The sequence below is a fragment of the Tribolium madens genome, unplaced genomic scaffold, assembly GCF_015345945.1.
Source record: "Tribolium madens isolate multiple individuals breed KSU strain unplaced genomic scaffold, Tmad_KSU_1.1 Scaffold_91;HRSCAF=231;Tcas5.2_LG7, whole genome shotgun sequence".
NCBI classification, from domain to species: Eukaryota; Metazoa; Arthropoda; class Insecta; order Coleoptera; family Tenebrionidae; genus Tribolium; species Tribolium madens.
In genome coordinates, this window is record NW_025401063.1 from 6343486 (window position 1) to 6363200 (window position 19715).

General features: G+C 34.2%; 1 protein-coding gene across 5 annotated transcripts in view; it reads right to left on the reverse strand.

Moving 5' to 3' along the window:
* LOC123010955 (semaphorin-1A) overlaps nt 1-19715 on the reverse strand; it is a 117750-nt gene that overhangs the window by 37574 nt on the left and 60461 nt on the right. For all 5 annotated transcript variants that reach the window (XM_044408172.1, XM_044408170.1, XM_044408174.1 and 2 more), the window contains exon 3: nt 3744-3843. In XM_044408172.1, coding sequence (XP_044264107.1) covers nt 3744-3843 — 100 coding nt within the window. The remainder of the gene's footprint in view (nt 1-3743; nt 3844-19715) is intronic.

The window sequence follows — 19715 nt, forward strand, 5'->3', positions numbered from 1 at the left end:
TAGTCTGTTGTAGCAATATTTAGATTGTCTGAAGATACATACTAAATCCCACTGTAGTTCTATTGACTTTAGAACTTTGAACATTAAATACGCGTAGCTCGCGCTGGTAAAACATTGCTCTACTTCAAATACACGTACTTAATTTATCGATTCCCCACCCTGTAAAACTAACGAAAAAAAACTTTGCATTGAACTTGAGACCAAATGAAATGCAATGTGCAAACTTCAAAAGTTGTGACACTAATAAAACGTTGTAAAGTAATAAATATGGTTCAACTGCAAATAAATTTATGAACTATTGGCACAAAATAAAACATAAGCCACACTTAATCCAAATACATATTCAAACTATCAAAACCACCGACAAATTAATGAAAAATAATAAATTTATAAACGCAATACCACTGTGTTAAATTGCAATCAATGAAACAAACATACAGCTATGTGATCCACAATATTGATCCCTTAAAAAAAACATATTTTGCCAATGAATACACTAAAACAATATATGTATGTAGTATGTTGTTCAAGAAAATTACACTTTTCATAGCAAAACGTTAAAAATTTTTTTTTTGTTTAGGTCTACAATATTAAATATTGGTAATATAATTTATTTACAATCATAAAGTAATAATCAAATCAACTTGCATGTGAAAGGCTAGCTAATATGACAGTTCAATTTCATTTAACAATTGATATGAAGTATCAGGTCCAGATTGGGAAATGGACACTTCCCAACCTCAAAACATCATAACGAAGTGATCAATTCCCAATCTGAGCTGTTATGTCATGTTTTTCAAAGTTTGATACATTTTTTATTCATTTTCTGATCTTGAAAGAAGATGATTGTGAATAAAATAGTATATGTAGGTATTAACCGCGCCTCGGTTATCAAATTTCGCCTTGGTAATGAAGCACTTCCCACCTCGGTATGAAATTTACTATTTTATGGGCATATAAAACATTATTTAATTCAATAAATTAGAAATTGTAATAGTACAAATCAACAATTCGTTACTTCATGAGCTCTAGAAATTTTTATTTTTTTATTTTGGTAACAAAACTTTCAATACAGGATGCGCCAGAACTCGTGCCCCAGAGAAAAATGCCATATAAGGTAAGATACCAGGAACATGGAAAAATGTTAAAAAAAAATTATCTATAAAAGTTTCGAAGTTATGAGAGTTTAAATTTTGCACTTTGACTCTATTTATCTCTGTTGGAAAAATAATTTTTCAAGTTTTTTTGCTACAGGTTATTAGAAGAGGAAATAAGGAAGCTGTATTCTAAATTGTAACTTTGTTTAATGTTGTTTGTGGCTTTTATTGGCAAACTTTTGTACCTTTACTAAATAATTGTAAAAAAAAACATATAAAAGATCATCAGTATCATTAAATAGACATAAAAAAAATGTCAAATGTCAAAAAATATATGTCAAAATTTTTTGACAGATAGAATATTTTAAACATTTTTTCCATGTTCCTGGTATCTTATCTTACTTGAAAATTTTCTCTGGGGCGCGAGTTCTGGCGCAGCCTGTATATGCAAGCAAACAATGCCACCCACCAATACTATATTTTTTAATCAAATAAAAATCTATTAAAACTGTATAAACAGTTGTACACACGGCAAAACCAACATTACCAACAGCTAATTGAAGTCGTTTGTAGTGTACGAGGGTCGAAGAACAGTACACACGCAAAATTATGTACAAACGCAGAGCCCATCTCCGCGTATGGATATTAATGCTCAGGTGGATCACAGAGCGTTATGGGATCTCGTAGTGCCAGACTAAATCTTCATTTCTCTACTTAATGTTCTCTGATAACAAGATACCGCCTTGCTTTATGCCTAAATATGCTTCATACACTCGAGGCCATCGTAAACACTAAGTGCACGGATATGTTTTTGGTGATTGTGATAATTTACAGCAAGTTACATTCATACCCTCAGGTCGCCCACGTCTCAAACATCAACACGAAAAACACCACCCAGACAGGCGCACCTTGCTTATTTCCATGTTGTAATGTATGCTGAGACCTCTAGAGTAAATCATAGGTTTCCAGTAATTACTCCGAGATAATTCCCCGTACCTTCAGGTAGAATTTCATAACACATAGACCATATAGAACAGTTTCTTGCTTCATTATTTAGAACACAACTCTTCGAAAAGTAAATTTAAACAATCAACAACTCTCAAATCCAAAATTACATCAAGCTTAATGTTATTCGCTTTTGCAAGGAGGAACGAATCTGTGGTATAATGATAGGATTTATCTCCGATCAAACAATGTTTTCCTGTGTACCCCACTGTGTGTAGGCATTTACCAAGTCGTGTTGATTTTCTTGGGTTGGAACAAAAGTGGGCGCTTCGAAGGAGTGCCGCAAATTTAGTTGAATAAAATTTGTCTAAGGCAAAATGAGATAAGACAAACATCTGCTCGGATATCCACTAAAAAATTCTATAACGTGTCAATAATCGTCAAAATCGCATTAGGCAGAATTGACAAATGGAAAGCGGCAAAATGAAGAGTCATCCTGTGAATAAAAATTATTTGATAAAAAATGAATAGAATGACAAAGGAATCGCACAGATAGAGTAAATCTATAGAAATGAATGTAAATGAACTTTATTAATAATAGCACAAATTAAGAATATAAAATAGTCAGGTCCAATAACATAATTTGAAGAATTTTTTTTAAATGAAATCCGTTTTTTGCACAAAGAATATTTAAGTAAAACAAATTTAACCTTATGATCATCATATATTGCATATCCTTCATTTTGTTAAGCGCGATGCTTAGAGCTTACAAGACAACAATAATTTATAATTACCCATTTTCAAATTTCCAAGTTTGTAATTTATAAATAAAGTTTTATCCCCGTTTTTATCGTTACGTAAAGATTTATGCGAAGCATAGAACTTTTGTAATTTTTGCTGAATTGGGTCCTCAATAAAGTTTCTTTCTTAAGAGGAAGCCATGTTTGAAATGTCCCACGAGTGAAACTTCTTATTTCATATGCATTAAAATAATTTTTTTGAATACAAAAATAAACCTTTGAGAGGATGGTACAGAAGTGGAAATATTTGCAGAGTTTTATTTGATAAAATATTTTTTTTTAAAGATGTTGAAAAAAATCTATTTTGTTTAGCTCCATTTATCATATCAATAGCATCTTTGAAAGTTTGGTGGAGAATGACGCCGTAACATTTAAGTTTCTCTTCTGACGTTCGAAATAATTTATGGCGGCGTTGGTAGGAAATTTGCTCACAAATCTTGTAGATCTTGCAACATTATTTGAATATTTCTAGGATAAAAGGGGCAGGAAGTTACTAACAAGGCAATTCATTCGATCGTGAACTCCGCCAGTTTCAAGGGTAGTAGTAAAATCAATAAATGCAAGTAATTTATGAAAACGTGCCGCTATTCTAAAGCAACTCACCGGAATAGTTTGCCCCGTTTCATCCCTTTGACTAACGAGAAAATTCTGTTTGAAAATATGAAGCGGCGCATTTGCGCGACTTTCGATATATCTAATGTGCTCAAACTAATAAAGTGAATATAAGTTGAAAGGGCGCACCAGCCGGCCGCAAGTTTACCGCGGAAAAGAAGCCAGACAACAGTAAAAGGTTTCCGATAAATTCCAGTCGTGTGGTCAAAGTCATTAAGAACAAACATCAAAGTGGCACGAGACCATCAAGAAACAATATCCGGCGGGTGGTAGCCATGTTTCCACTTACCTTCCTCCCACGAGCAGTGAGTCTCCATCTCGCAACATCAACCGGAAGTAGTCGGTGCGAGTATCGTTCCCCACGAAGTGGTGCACGTCGTCTTCCGCTCCTGTGGACAACAAAACATTCATGAGTTTCTCACTAGCAAAATCCTCAACTAGCTCAACCAACTCGGGCAGAAATTCAACAAAAACTAACGCCACCTCCACCAAAAGGATGAAACCGACGACGCGTCAAAAAGTTAATTGAAACAAAAACTGTTTATAATTCCGGGACGATAGTTTACCCAACATACTACCATTTCACATTTAACTTGGTCTAACAAACACCAACTTGATGTATTCAACGTTTTAATATTGTCATCCGCACATTCGCTCTAATTAAACACAAAAGTTAAATGAACGTGGGCCTTTCTCGCCCTACAACGTAATTAAAACACAAATATTTCAGTAAACCGCAACCTGACAAACATTTCAAAAACACAAAGTGTCATAGCACCGCCGGAACCGATATCTCATGTTTCTTCTTCCAACCGCGCCTGATTCAGCACATCGATCCCAACTTTCTTTCAACGTCTTTCCATTTTCTTGCGGATTAAGTAAACTTATATTGTAAAAAGCTACCCAGTTAGCAAGATTCAGCTTTTTCACTCTGAAGCAACTCAATAGTTTCCGGGATGAACACTGGGGGGCATGTGATTAATGACCGAGAGGTGATGGTGCGCTCACTAAAAAATACAACCGAAACAATTCGGGACACCGGACACCTGCCACGACACGATTTTTACTTCGAAACAATACCAATCTCAAAGTTTGTAAACGCGACTTGCAAACGTGCAATTCGCAGCTGCTTCTATCTACTGTTCCAGGGCTAATTCCAGGGCATCATTATTATTTAAACTGTGTATGAAAAACTGATAATAAATTTATAATGTGAAAAACTTTTACATTAACGCTCACACTGATGGCAGAAAATTAATCTATAGATTAATTTATTAGCTTTCAATGTAGAATTATTGTAATGCTTATAAAGTGTGATAAACAGTTCACTGGTGTGTAAATTCAAAATTTATGTGGCTATAACGCGACAATTAAAAAATTTAATATTGATATAAACAGGTGTCTGAATCGGTGTGTTCACAATAGAGAAAACACACATTTAAGATTAATTTTCCTATCGACAGGTAAATTATAATGTAATGGAAAATATCATAATTAAGTGCGTCTGAATTATGTGTTAACAAACAAAATTCGGCCACAAAAAAGTAATACAGTAGCCGCCGCGCCGCGCCGTAAAATACACTTACAACGTGTTGAAATCGATTGGTTATTTAACAACGGTATGTTTTGATGTTTTAATAAAAGCACCCCAAGTAGCCCTAAACATGAAATTAACGTTCTAAAAACAAAACGTTCAATTTTACGCCAAGTTATAGGTAATTACAATTGTAAACAGTTCCTTTAGAGTGTATATTTACGGTACGTAAATACAATAATAAATTTGGAGCAAATCTGCCAACGAAACATTTGTGTACAGTTCAATGATGCTTGTGCAATGACCGGTTAGATTACATGCAATGTCACTAAATAATGCGGAATTGATTTATCTGTGAAGCGCTTTGCGACAGGCGCTCTCTATAATGGATGTCATCTGATACTATTGATGTTATACTCAAAACATGCAAATGAAATTTAACACTCTCGACAAATTACCAAGAGAAATAAAATATGACTGGTACACACGGTACACAAATTGCCTGAAAGCTCCGCTCTTTTATTTAAATTTTGCAACATGTTTCGAATCAATGGAGACAACCCTGCTGTTCTATTATGACTAAACAAATAAAATAATAGTGAAAATGGTTTACAATATAAAATCAAGTAAACTTGCAACGATTTATTCAAATAGATTAGAGCAGCTTCAAAATGGGAACATACAGAGTTCACAAATACGTATGCCAATACCGAGGTTATATAAGTAATACTACTATTATTTTCAAACGAAAAGTTCTTGTCTGAAACAATCAACACACAATCCCAACGGTACTTTGCGCAAGTAAAATTGCCTTCATTTCTGTAAGTAAAGACTAATTTTCAAGAATCGCAGTGCTTTCAGATGTCGCCTTCGATTTAAATCATCCGATAGACATGCAATGGCGCATATCTGATGGAAAGTAGGTGAAGAAAAGCACCAACATGGGGTACATAAATATTATAAAGCTCACGGAATATAAAACACGTGCGATTGCTATGCCAAGAGCGTGCTCCGTGAAAGAAGAAGCATATTGAGAAATTTCAAATATCCGATTGCTATCCAAGATTGTAAAAAGTTCGATGGAGAATTGCGATGATACGACCACCTCAATGTGATAGCAATAGCAATAAGATGGCTTGTCGGACAAGAACTGGGATTGCTTCTTGAATATGTGCAGTAATATCTCAGTACAGCAGACGATGTATTTAGAATGTAAAAGAAATATAGACACTTCGATATCGGAAACAGAAAACTTAGTATCGAGCTCATCCAAGAATATTATGTCATTTGGCTAATTAATAGCAACGTGGAATTAAGTTGTTGATATTTGTCCGAGGCATTTATCAAAGAAATGGCGCAATTCGTTGCAGATATCGCTGCGACCAAACCACGAAATTTATTTTGTCGTCTTAGAGCAAAAACTCCAAGATAGTTTAATAGAAATTTATATGGGCTGATTACATCGTTGTAGGATGTCTCTCCATAAACGACAAAGTCATCAGGGAACGAGGGAGAGATAAATTTTATTCGGTTGATGATGATGGGAGTACTCGCATGTTCCGCTCCACAATCGATTCTGGTCCATTAATTACGCGAGCATACACATGTATGCAGCTCGAATTTAATAACATGGCCAAATGAGACACCGCATGTCAAGAAGTTAACGGCGCAAAAAGGCAACCGTGGACAAGTTTAGTAGAATGGAGAGCGTAAAGTGGCAACCTGAAATGAAATTGCCCGAGTGATTAATCGCCGCAATAGCTCTGAGGACATGTATATCCTGGAAAGCTGCTTCAATCATTGTGACAAATAACAGTCAGGCCGCGACAACTACACTTTCTCCTGAAGGCACCGAGTCCTCTCTATACAAGCCTCTCAGATTTGATTACCGAATCCCCAAAACCCTGACGCTTTACCATAACAAATTGCGCTCCGAGCAATCGTTTCACGAAAAACAATCCGAGGGTCCATATGTGACAAACAAAACCTTTTCACAAAGAGGAAACGCGGCGCTACATTAATTTCCTTAAATTAATAAACATTCTCTAACACAATGTTTGCCTCGAAATTTTATAGTTTGTCGTTTCAGTGCAGATTGAATCAATTTAATTATACTAAAAGACAAACAACCAAATTGAAACTCATACACATTACTTCAAATTCCAAAAATAATAACTGTTACCATCCATTTAAACAACATTAATTTCACAAATCAGGACTAATTCAAGTTTAATTTGATCATTTCTGATTTATTTAATCATCAATCATTGATCCAGATTTCACCTCCCTCATCAGAGCAATCGTTCTTCATTGATTTTTCTTAAGGTTTTTAAACTCTCTATGAGCAAATATATTGCATATATCTTGTATAAAAATTTCAATCCTTGACGTCTTGTCAATAAAGAAAGTTGTTTTTTCAATAATTTGCTAGTATTTATTAGATATTTTAGTTTACACATCGAGGAAATCGATAAGCAATCACGCTGAGCACCTATTAAATTTTCTTTCATACAGTACAAAAAATATTCATTCGTACAATGGCCAACGCCTGAAAGAGTGAAATACCTTTATTCGCTTTATTAATTTTTCAGAATGATCTGGCATGACATAAAACAGCATTTCTTGTTAAAGAAAATTGGTATTGCCTGTCTCAAATTTAGAGAGACGGGAAGGGTAACTTGCGTGTTTACAGTTGACAGCATTATTTAAATTACTCTCCAGTTCTTGGAAACTTTTTTTAATAAAAGTAATTTGAATACTCATTCAATGTTCAACTAAATAAAAGAGAACACATTTCAAAATCATTTTGCAAATAATTATACAAAAACCTATGTATGTTCACAGTTGCAGTTGGGCTCTATAAAAATTACCTTCAGTAAATAAATTTAATTATAAAGCAAAATTAGCATTGGTAATTAAACCTAAATTACATTGTAGGTTTTTATCAAAGCAATTCTAAATTAACTCACCTAAAAAGATACTTAATTCCATTTATTTCAAACAAAAACACTGAGAGCAAATTGGCTCAATAGGTCTTATTTATAATAATTAGTCTGTTTTATTGCGTTTCAAGCGTTTCGTTCTGGAGCAAACACTTCATGAATTTCAAAAAGGACTATACACACGCAACAAGACGCTTCTCTAATGAAATTAACGCTAAACGTTGTACGAAGAATTGTGAACTTAAATACTCTCAAAAAATTATTAGGAGTAAAAGTGATAGTTTATGTGGTCAAGCTAAACGTTTATTTTGTCGAAGGTAATGAGGTAAATAATTCAGCTGAATAAACTTTCTTTTAGTCCGAATAACAAATACTATTTTAGTATTTTAGCCGCAGACGTATTCAAATCGAGATTAAAGAGGAACACTATGATTTGCAAGTAAATGAACAAAATAATCATGACGCTTTGCAACAAAATCCAACCAAATCTTATAAACAAGCATCACGCGTCGGTATCGGAATTTGTCTTGAGATTTTCGAAAGTATTTATAAATTTACCTAGTGGATAGTGACTAGTGCAGTTAGTAGTGCCAAATGTCGGATTCTAATGATCTACACTGTACCCCTCCAGAAATTGCTAAATCAGTAAAAAAGATAAGACAGAAAAAAATCGGTAATGTCAATAATGTCATGATAAAAGTAAAAACACTAAAGGGCAAAAATTGAATTTTTACTCTGTGATTGAAAAGTTTTACTTGTGACATTTAGTCATAAAAGTGATCACTTTGGTGAAGTTTGCGAGTAAAAGAAATTAATAGACACAAAATATCAATTTTCGACCTATCCTCTGGACCTTCACACAATTTTGCTACCAAAATTTTCCACCTGAAGGAGCGCCGAGCCTAAATTTCTTGTTATGTTTTGTTTATACGTCTCACTAAGTTGATGTAAGCATCATATAAAGTAATAAAATAATAATAAAAACACAAAGACTCCTTTAGACTGAAACGAAATGCTTCCATGACTACCGCTAATGGTTTTCGCGTGTCGTTCTATTATGCCTCCGTCGTGGCAAAATCGTGAATGCTTCCCTAAATTTAGCTCGTCTCCATGCCTTGCATTTCTATTTGTAAAAATTCAACTAGCGTCATATTTATCACACCACTGACGGCATTAAATTCGAGCACCTGTTTTATTTAAATGCCTCATTTAGAAACCGTCAAAAGATAATCAAAACTGAATTCATTAAAGTTAATTTTTGCTGGAGCCACGAAATATATTTTTTAGTTAATTCCTACGTGACGTCATATTCCCCGATAAACATCAACCGCCTGTATACCTAATTACAAGATAAGACTCGTGTTACGTGTTAAGCAAACTCTGCACCCTCCTCAGATACACACTTTGCGTTATAAATTTCTCGGAGAGGCCAGGATAAAGCAATCATTTGATTTATATAAGCCTCCAAGTTGCAGAAAACAATAACACCACATCTCGCTATCACCCCCAATTGAAAAACGATCGTTTTGACAAAAAATGCAAATAGTGATAAACGCAAAGAGCAAAACCCCTAAAAAGATTAAACGAGAAATATTTCACGATATGAACTCGCACCTAAATCAAATCTGTCAAGGATCAGGTAAGCTCTATTCATAACACTATTGGTGGAGGCGCCGGGTAATTTTCTACGCTTCCGCATTTAATATTTGTTTCCTCACGCTCTGTTAAATTTCGCTTGCTTTGATCGCACTTTTTATTTCTCGTAATAAATTACTAGCGAGTATAATATACGAGGTAAACTAGAAAAATTAAAAAGCACAAAAAAAACTAGCATGAATATACCTAGCTATTTATAGGAAATGCTAATTACAGAAAAAAAAACAAGTAATCACATGAATTGTGTTAATCGTAATTAAATAACGTCATACGGTAAGCTTAAAAAAGCGAACAACAAAATTGCCTTTTTTAGTTTTGGTTTTGGAAGAATATAAAAAAGTCCTTGAATGACCTTGCCTTGTTCTAAAATGAAACATTGGATAGACTTACTGTTTCACTGCAGACGAAATATTTAAAAATTTATACAGAAAAATAACCTCAGCACAAAAATCGTTACCCAGAAATAAAAACTCCAGACGAAATGTCTTCTGACTCCCACGCAATTTAATGGAAAACGAAAACTTCCATTTCGTTCGTTGTCAGACAGTGTTGTTTCAACTTATTCGCCTATTTTAGTATTGTACAATGTTGTTTGTATGAATTGCCAAAAACAGATAAGGTTATTTGGCCGTAACACATTGATTAATTCAAACATCATTTCATTACTTTGCTCGAAATGAAACTTCTTACAGTATGAAAATAATATAGCTCTATTTGGGACAAATAACGCTTTTAAGCTACTCAGCGTTGCAACAATGATAATGCACCCAACACATTATTGTAACAGAAAATGCAAGATGCGACTTGAAAATCTTAATATTCTGATCTGCATTTCATATAAATGGATCTGCGTCTCGTGTATCTAATTTCCGTATCTAGATTAATTAAGTTGTTTTTGTTTAGTGTTTACTCGAGATATATTCCCTTCTATTGAGTATCCGTATTAGATACGCGAAATGTATCTACAATCGACCTCATCATCGCTCTTTCGAGAAGTCTGGTGGGAACCGATAAGCTGCATGTGTAGCGTTCATCTCGGTGTTTATGAAGGGGCGGTGTATTATAGCATATCGCGATGCACTAGCAAACCGGCATGGAAATTCTACCTAATCTTCTCATTTCCCGCAGACGACCTAACTTATTTCCATATTGTAGCTGGAACTTAAATAAGAACTTCTGTTCTCTAATAAGCAATAAATCATAAAATGTGATTCTTATTCAGATTTATTCGGCCTCCAACTCGTAATATGATTCCTGTCCGGTGTATTGATTTCTGGCTACCTGTTCCATCAGCGTTATTGTGCAGCAACATGTTAGCTAGTTGATGATATATATTCCTTGTCAATAATGTTGTCAAAATTTTAGCGGTGTTTAAATTCACAACCATTGTTGTTTCAGCAAAGGCCTATTCACTGTAGTTAATGTAGCACAGTGCATCACACTAAAGGCAATAATAGAGCAACAAGGATAATTTTGAGCTGCAACCTGCATTGGTACAGTCATAAACTGTGGTGGCAAACTTTATGTGCAATACTGTCATCAAATAATAAATCAAGACACAAAAATAAATACTTTTCAATATAAAAATACAAGGTACTGCGTGGTTTAAATTTTTGTTGTTTTTATCGCTGGGATAAATCGTGCCAAGATGGAGAGATGGCGGCCACTAGAGCCCCGAAATCGGACAGACGAGCTTTAGAGCATTAGCCGTCGTTCAGACAGGTTTAATAATGATCCGTTAACCCGCGCATTCATCACGCGCCAAACCGCGACCAATTATTCAAGAGGATGACTGCATAGGGTTCTAACTTCGCTCAACTTTCCGACGCATTTCAGATTTATTGCGCCGGTGTACATCGAGCCAAAAATTTGCTTACGCCGTTCCCAACTTCAAGAATTCATCATCGCATCGACGACAAGGTGTACAGTGTCGTAATCGTGGACTTTGCGAATTTAATATAACGGATTAAAAGCTTCGTACACTTATCTTAAGTTGCAATTCTGTGATCGATCGTCGCCCCATGCTAACTGGAAAAAGCTGGAAAGTCGTCTCGGAAAAAACACATTGAAATCGGATTATATAGTATTGCTTCGGTGTTACAATAGATTGATTGCCTGCCAACAACTTGCGAAAGATTGATGCGATGAAAGTGAAGCAACGGAAGTGAAAGCAAAAAAGCTAGATTAAAATACTTTTAGTTGGTGAGCTATGCTATGACCATGCATGAACGCTCCGCTTCCATTGAATTCGACGTAAATCCGAAAACGAAATCAAAATGGCTGGATATTCACGAGCTTTGATACGATGTTTAGAGGAAGTCTTTATGAGAGGAACTTGCTAATAAATTTCGTAAAGTACTTATTTAGCTTGTAGAATTTCACTAAAATAGTTTAGGGACCGGTTTGACTCATAGCTTGCAGAGAGGCGCTCTACGCTCATCGGAATTAGTTTACTTATAAACAGAAAAAAGAACAAGTCTTTCATCCTCTTAATAAAATTTTATTGAAAAGACATATTTCCTTGTAATCTTTTTGACAAATTCATTTCTTGTTACCGTGGCTTTTGTCCTGTTTAAGATAAGCTTTATACACAATTTTTGTCCATCTAAAAAGTAGGGTAAAGAAGAAGAAAGCTCTCTAATCTGTCTGTGTAATATTTATTGCTTAAGAAGCTTTAAGCACAAACAATTCCATTTCATCCATCTACAACATAAAATATTTCTCAGTTAAATTCACCACAAAACAATTCGCTCTTAATGTCAATTTCAGTTATTATAGAATAATGAAATACTATTTTAAAATTCCTAAATAAAAATTAATTACCTTCATCGAGAAAACTAACTCTTAAAGTATGCTCGATAAAAGATTTATTTTTACAAAGAAAATATTATTTGTAGGTATCGATAATTCTACAAGAAGATTCAAGCTTTATAAAGGATTAATTGGAGCACGAGGATTGCTAAATATAATAAATTTTAAATTGCTTTTATGGTATCGCTAGTTGTGTTGAAGTAATAATCCATATTTAATTAAAATAAACAAGAGAGTGCCTGCAGTTTAGCAATAAAGTTTCATAAAGAGCAAGATATGAAAGTTGTCTTCATTCGTCGAATGCTCGCCTTAAATTGAATCTTAAAACTTTTACATTATCAAGATTTATGTCATTTCTGTCGTTAAGTGAAGCTATTTTGCCAAGGCGAAGAAAAATGGTCTCCTTTGAGAAATGTCCGTTATATCTCAACTCGCGTTAAACACCCAACAACTGCAAACATCGACGACAAATTTATATGAAATTACTAGCAATTTTTCCAAATGCAAAATGAATTTAGAAACGTTGAGCATTTTCAGGTGGTCTGCGTCAAGTTGTTGGGATGTCTTCTTCAGCTGAAACGAGGGTTGACGTTTCGGAATCCGCCAAATTTCGAGCCTTGAAACGTATCTTTTTGTTCAAGGTTTTGCACTATCCTTCCGGGTTTTACCGAAACACTGTGAAAGGATAATTAGTCGTGTAATTCAGAAATGTCGCGTCTGCACGAATTCAAATTAAACTTGGCGAGTTGTTTTAAGCAAGTTATCCAGAATGTGTGCGATTGCACAAAGCGCCTTATAACTTTAATCAGCAATAAGGGCAATCCAGCCGTCTCGTATTAGAACGAAATATACGTTTTCTCTTCATTACGGCTATGGAAAATAAATGCCCGCGCAATATTGCCAGGCCTGACCTGAACCCTTCTCTGCTGAATCCGCAACACTCGCTTCTAATTATCTCTCCACCTCTAAATCTGCAATATAAGCTTAGATATTCCTCATTAAAAGTTGGTTCACGTTTTCACATGCATGATGTAAAATAACCCATATCTCCCGTTTGCCTTTTGTTTCATCATTCGGATGTTGACGAAGAGCTTCAGTTTAAGGAAAATCCCGACAACAACCAGTCATAATTAAACTTTATAATCCAGAAAATAATTACACAAAAGACAAATATGAACCCACAGTTCATAAAAGTTGAACAAAAACACTGGAATACGCATTTCTGGTTACAAGGCGATTTTCAAAAATTACCACTATAATAACATTATAATTCATTCATTATAACATTCATTTAGAATCGCTTTACAAAACATTTAATTGCAATAAAATTTTAATTCGCCATTAATTTGACGTTTGTAATGTAAATTAATTTAAGTTAGTTTAATCCTAAATTTCATTGTAATTCAAAATTAAGCTAGTTTGTATTAAATTGTTATTTATTTTGTATCGCAAGACGTCAACTTAACTGTGAATTAATTATAATTCAATTACAATTAAATGTTCTGTAAACCGGCCCTTAGTACCTAATTTTAATAATTAATTGATAACGAAATTATCTGTATTCCTATTTGTCGTTAAAATTAAAACTGTTAGATTAATCTAAAAGACATTTACACTATCGGAAAAGTAATTAAGATGTGTTTAAAATACAGTACTGTGTTAAACAAACATGCATGTCAAACTAATACTTGTGATAATTTGTTAGTGTAAAGTTATTAGTTTAAAATAAAATGCCTTAAGGCTGTTTACATATCGACTAAGTTTAAAATGTTTAAAATTGTTTTTGTTAACTATTTATTAGTCGCACAAAATCAATTCGTGTTTAGTAATTAACACTCTCAGCTGTAATTAACGATTGATTTTTTTTAATAACAAATGAATCTCGTGATCTTTTCACCCGACTGTTATTTCTGTCCTTAAAACATAAATTAATAAATCGGTAATCGAAGTTTCATCGATTTATCAAAATCTGTTGAAACTTTGCAGTTTGCACATCGCTAATGGTAGACGAGATTTACAAGAAAAAAAGAGGAATCTTTTTTTAGTGTATGAAAACGTAAAAAAGGCTATATACGCGGGCACATAAAACCCTTATAACATTTAGAAGAATTTATGAGAATCGATACCTTTCCCATTTTATAACCTCCAGTAAACATTTCAACTTTTGCTTAAAAAATGTTTAATGCTTTTTGCCCTTGGAAAGTAAAAAGACGAAATTCAGTGTATATTTCTTTGACATCAAAGTAAACTTTCTCACGAGTTTGAAACCCATTCTTGAATTTGTTTAATTTTTCATGTTGTTATTAAATGGCACAAGATTTTGCGCCTGGTATACAAATCACCCTCTCAAACTTAACTTCTTGTTGTCTAATCAGATAAGAGCCTCCCGCAGTTGAATTAATTTTCATGTAACGAATTCAAAAGTTTTTATATTCCAGATGGGGTTGTTTTCGTGTCGCTAGAGGCCTGTATGTTTACAGTCGAAGCAAGTTGATGCGTATTCCGTTTTTCCTCCACATTGTTTAATAGAACTCTGGCGGTGACAGTCGTCGCCAGAACGTCTGGCATGAAGTGACAGTTTTGCGACAAGTCGCAGGCCTTGCGTGTTCTGTACAACAGGCCTATTCGAGCATCGCTCCGACTGAATATCTAAAATGGAAAAGTTTCCAACTCCGATTTATCTTGATGAATATTTTATTTCTCCGGAATTGAACGACAAGAGCTGCTTTCGGTTCGAACTACCTACGTAAAACAATGTGTTCAGCGTCGTCTTTTATTGAACAACATAATTCATAAATTGCTATCTGCATTCATGACGTTAATTAAAACGTCGCTTCTTGTTATCGCGCCCAAAAACTTATACTCGTCCTTAACGGACGTCTCGTCTGCTTTTACTTCTTTAATATATTCCGATTTTCTCAAAAATTAACTTTTCAAGTATAAACAAACTACTGCTATTTCCAATTAGGCAGCGAAAGGACTAAACGTCCATTTCCATCAGCCTGTATCCACTTTGTGCTTAACGAAAATGTTCTTCCACATGAACGCCCACCCCGACTTGTTTAACAACGATCCCCTTCTGATAATGGTGATCTACAGGGTGTTTCTTTGTTATTTATTAAAACCTTGTAACACCAAATTAAAATTACTTATGTATGATTCATTTCAGTCAGAATTTATAATTTTCTCGTCCGCTGTTGTTCAGCCACTTAATATAAATGAATTCATGAAATACAAGTTTGATCATCATCAAATACGCAGTTCCATTGGATGAATCTGAATCGACTGTTTAATTTCTAATGAAGTTCGACTACAACACAATACAAGCGATAGAACAAAAGAAATATTGCCATTACTGTATAATAAGAACATTTTCATATTCAAATTATCTGTGGTAATCTCCATAACAAAACTCTTCTTGTAAATAGTCCGATAATTGTCAAATTAAACGTCGCTTCTGCCGCTAGAATTTCGCAAAATTTCGACCTCGCCATCACAAGAAAATCAAGAAGTTTTTTAATAAAAAAAAGGTTCTGCACAATGGCTCCCGGGAAAGAAACAGAGAACAAAAATTTCTTGTCTTTTATCGTAAAAATTGTGGGTTTTATTTTACCTAGGTGTACAGAAGAAATTCTTAATAATCTCCTTAAGGTCGATAAATGCGAGAGCATCATTTGGAAAAAAAATCGTTCTGGAACAGTTGCTCCCAAACACAATAGTCCCCACACCCATTTGCTTTTGTTATTGCAAGCCTTCCTCCAATAATATTTTTCCAAGCGCTGAATAAACAGTAAATATTCTAGCGTTTCTGGGGAAAGTATCCAAACAGCTTTCTTTCCCAACTATTACTATTTAATGTAATTTTATTTGGTCTTAGGAGTGTGTTAAAAAAAAGAAAAATCAGAACACGCAGATTCCATTTGTAGCTAACAATGAGAAATGGGCCTGATTAGGTTTGTTTGGTTGTCGGACGTGTCGTAGATCTGGGTCGGCTTTCCAGTCTGCTGCTTCTGTCAAGTTACAAATTCAATTTGAAGAAGTGTGACTAACTTACGTAATACCATTCTGTCCAAATTCAGCGTTCATTTTCGCCCTTAAATATTCTCCGAGAAAAATAAAAGCGAAAAGAGTAATTATTAAGTGCGTCGAATAAACTTATTTCGATGGTTAATCATTTTAGGTTAAACAAGAGGAAGGGTGAAAAGTATAACCTTTTAAGTTAAATACTGCCAAATAATTAGGTCTCCAAAACGTAATATCGTTAGTCGCGAAGTCATTCAATTTGCAGTGTCGACAAAATTTCAACCAATTTTCTAAAGCGACTGGCAATAAAAATATTATTTCAAAGTAGACAAATTGAAGCTTGAAAAGCACTTCAGAGATCAAGGACACAAAATTACCTCCGCAACTCGCGTAAGCACCGTAATTACGACGAAACTCTAGTTCTCGAAACATGAATTGTTTTATAGACTTGTGAAAAATCTAATAAATTTATAGGTACCAACTTCACTAATCATTCTTTTACGACAAGTAATAGTAACTTAAGAACATTGTTGTTTTATTTGTTCCGGTTTATTGTTAATTTAATCACAATTGCGGTCGCTTTAGTAAGTTTTATCTCCATCCCCTCATCATAAAAATGCTTGAGGATCCGTAATTTCGTCTTGTGTTATGTCGTAATTATAAAGGGTAACAAAACGCCTCGCCGCCACCAATGCTTTCATCCCAAATTTATGATTCATGTCATCATTATGAATAATGATCGCATGTTATTGCAAACGGAGAGTATTCAAATAAGCGATTGTGTATTAAAGATTTATCATTCGCGCGCATTTGCGTTGATTCTCATAATTGGTTTAGTGCCGAGGTACTGGCAGATATTAATAGCAACAAAACAAGAGGTGTCTTCTTAGCGTCTGCACCATTATTAATCAAGACCTGTTTTGGAAGCGGATAATGTGATAATGTTTCACTTACTAACGCTCCCATATTTCATCCCCGAAAAATTAGTCGTGAATTAAAATCCAGCGCCACGTGGCATTCTCAAGAACCCCCGATAAATCATCAAAACGCTAAACAAAAATATCGGAATTTCTCCTAATGGCCCACCGCCGAAGCATCATAAAGCAGAATCACGGATAATCCAAACCCATCACAAGATTTCGCAGAAAAAAGCCGATTAATTAGCTCATGTAGAGATGAACAGAGAGAATAATTCGCCCAGATTTCCGGATGAAATAACTGCATCGACTCACAAACAAATACTAAATAAAACGAAGAAAACTTTAATGAAAATGGGTGACGACAAATGAAGTCATCATGCAGCAGCAAGCTCATGAACCTCGACGGTTAGTCGAGTTAATTCCAGTGTGCACGCGGTACGATGGCAACAGTACAAATTTGGGTAATTACTAGTAACCAGCATCAGGCACGAACGATAAACTGCTCATTAGCAAAGTTGGGGACCAGCCAGAAGTCTGCCTTAGCGGAAGGGGAAATTGAAGACGAAAATGGTGATTTAGATGCAGGCTGATGAGATTAAAATTTATTTTCAGCTGATGACGGCATGAGGCGAAACTGAAAGCTCGGAAGGAATATTAAAAAAGACATGAATCACGTATTTAACTCATCGTGTAATCAATTTTCAATATACATGCCCCAATTTTTCGTTTTTCTAATTCACCCAAATGAGTGTCAAATTTCAATATTTGATAAAAACAGCTTTACGCTATTTGTCCACATGCTTGGTTGAGCAAACACAAATCTCAAAATATTCAGACTCGAGAATGTCTTAGTTACAAAACAAAAGAAAAGAAAAGTATCTGTTCTCTCAATTTCCGGTAAATGTAATCTACTAACAATTAAACTTAAATGAAGTAAAATCAGACTCGACAAGTTTACATTCTATTTATACTGTGGAATTCAAGAAGTCAATAAATATTTAAAAGTGAATCGATCCACTGAACTGGAGAATGCACACAACATCAGTAATTTAACGCCAATCGGGCGTACCCGTCGGCTAAGTTGTTAAAATATAAAGATTCTCTTTAATTGGAAGTTCATTCAAAAAGAAAGTATTATACCACTTATCGCATCACTTGGTAGAATTTATAATTTTTCAATAAATGTAAAAAAATATGTACTTATTCAAAATTCAAAAATGTAAATTATACAGTTAAACTTAAGAAAAATTGTATTACAACCAATGCAGTTTAATAATAAAATAATAAATTACCTGTACGCCCTTAAACAATGCAACTCCGTTCAAGTAAAATTCATTAAATCACCTTTTATGATTATGTGCTTTCAGGAACAGTGAGTTCTTAAGTAAAACCCGCCTTTTAATCAACTGTTAAGTTAACAACCCCTTCTTTGCCATTAACCCTTAACCATACTCTTTTAATGGTATATAGGTAGGTACTCTTTTTACACCACATTTTTTATGACATAATCAATTTGTTTAATACCAAGCAGGGAACAAGAGTTTAGTATTGTGTATACAAAACTGTCGGAAATACTGCACATAAAGATTAAAAATAGTTGAGTACTAACATATTAAACTTGTGCACCGCATGTGCAAAACGAATTGTTTAATATTGTGTACGGATAATTTACTTGCATTCATTTTACTCTACAATTACCACATAATCTGCAGAATGGAAACAATATGAGATTTCAATAAAGTTATGTTGCTCGCAATTGTTTCTTAAAAGAATAATATTCGCGAAAATTTGGTTGCATCTCCAGTTCTCAAATGTGAAATTTTCTCTTTAAGCGACAATCAAATGCTTCGTTGTTCAAAATCTTAAACAAGTTTCCGGACACAATCGGTTCATTACCTAAGAGAAAAGCAGTTAGAAAGAGCAATTTGCTGCTTCGAAATGTTTGAACAACTAATAGTGTGTTTTAGTAGATGTTAAATTAGTAATAGCTGAAACAAAACATTTACGAATCGATGGTGTTAAAATTTGTGCATTCCCGTGATTTAGATAAATTATCTATCAGCAAAGTAATCACCAAATATGATTAATTGATAATTTCCGAGTGCTGGTATAAATGTATGCAAGGAAAAACTGCAGTATTTTTTAAGCAGCACTTCGATTATTCGTCGTGTAGCTCCCCATAAATCCGTCCAATTATGTTTTAACATCCGCAACACAAAATTACTGTTATTAGAACAACAAAAAAAGTAAATAGAATCCCGTTTTCATTTCACTATCTCCATTTGCGAGAAATGAAAATTTGCTCCGGCATCGTTTTTATCTTCAAATTTCGAAACATCGAGCAATCGATTTTTATGATTCCACGTATCCCAACA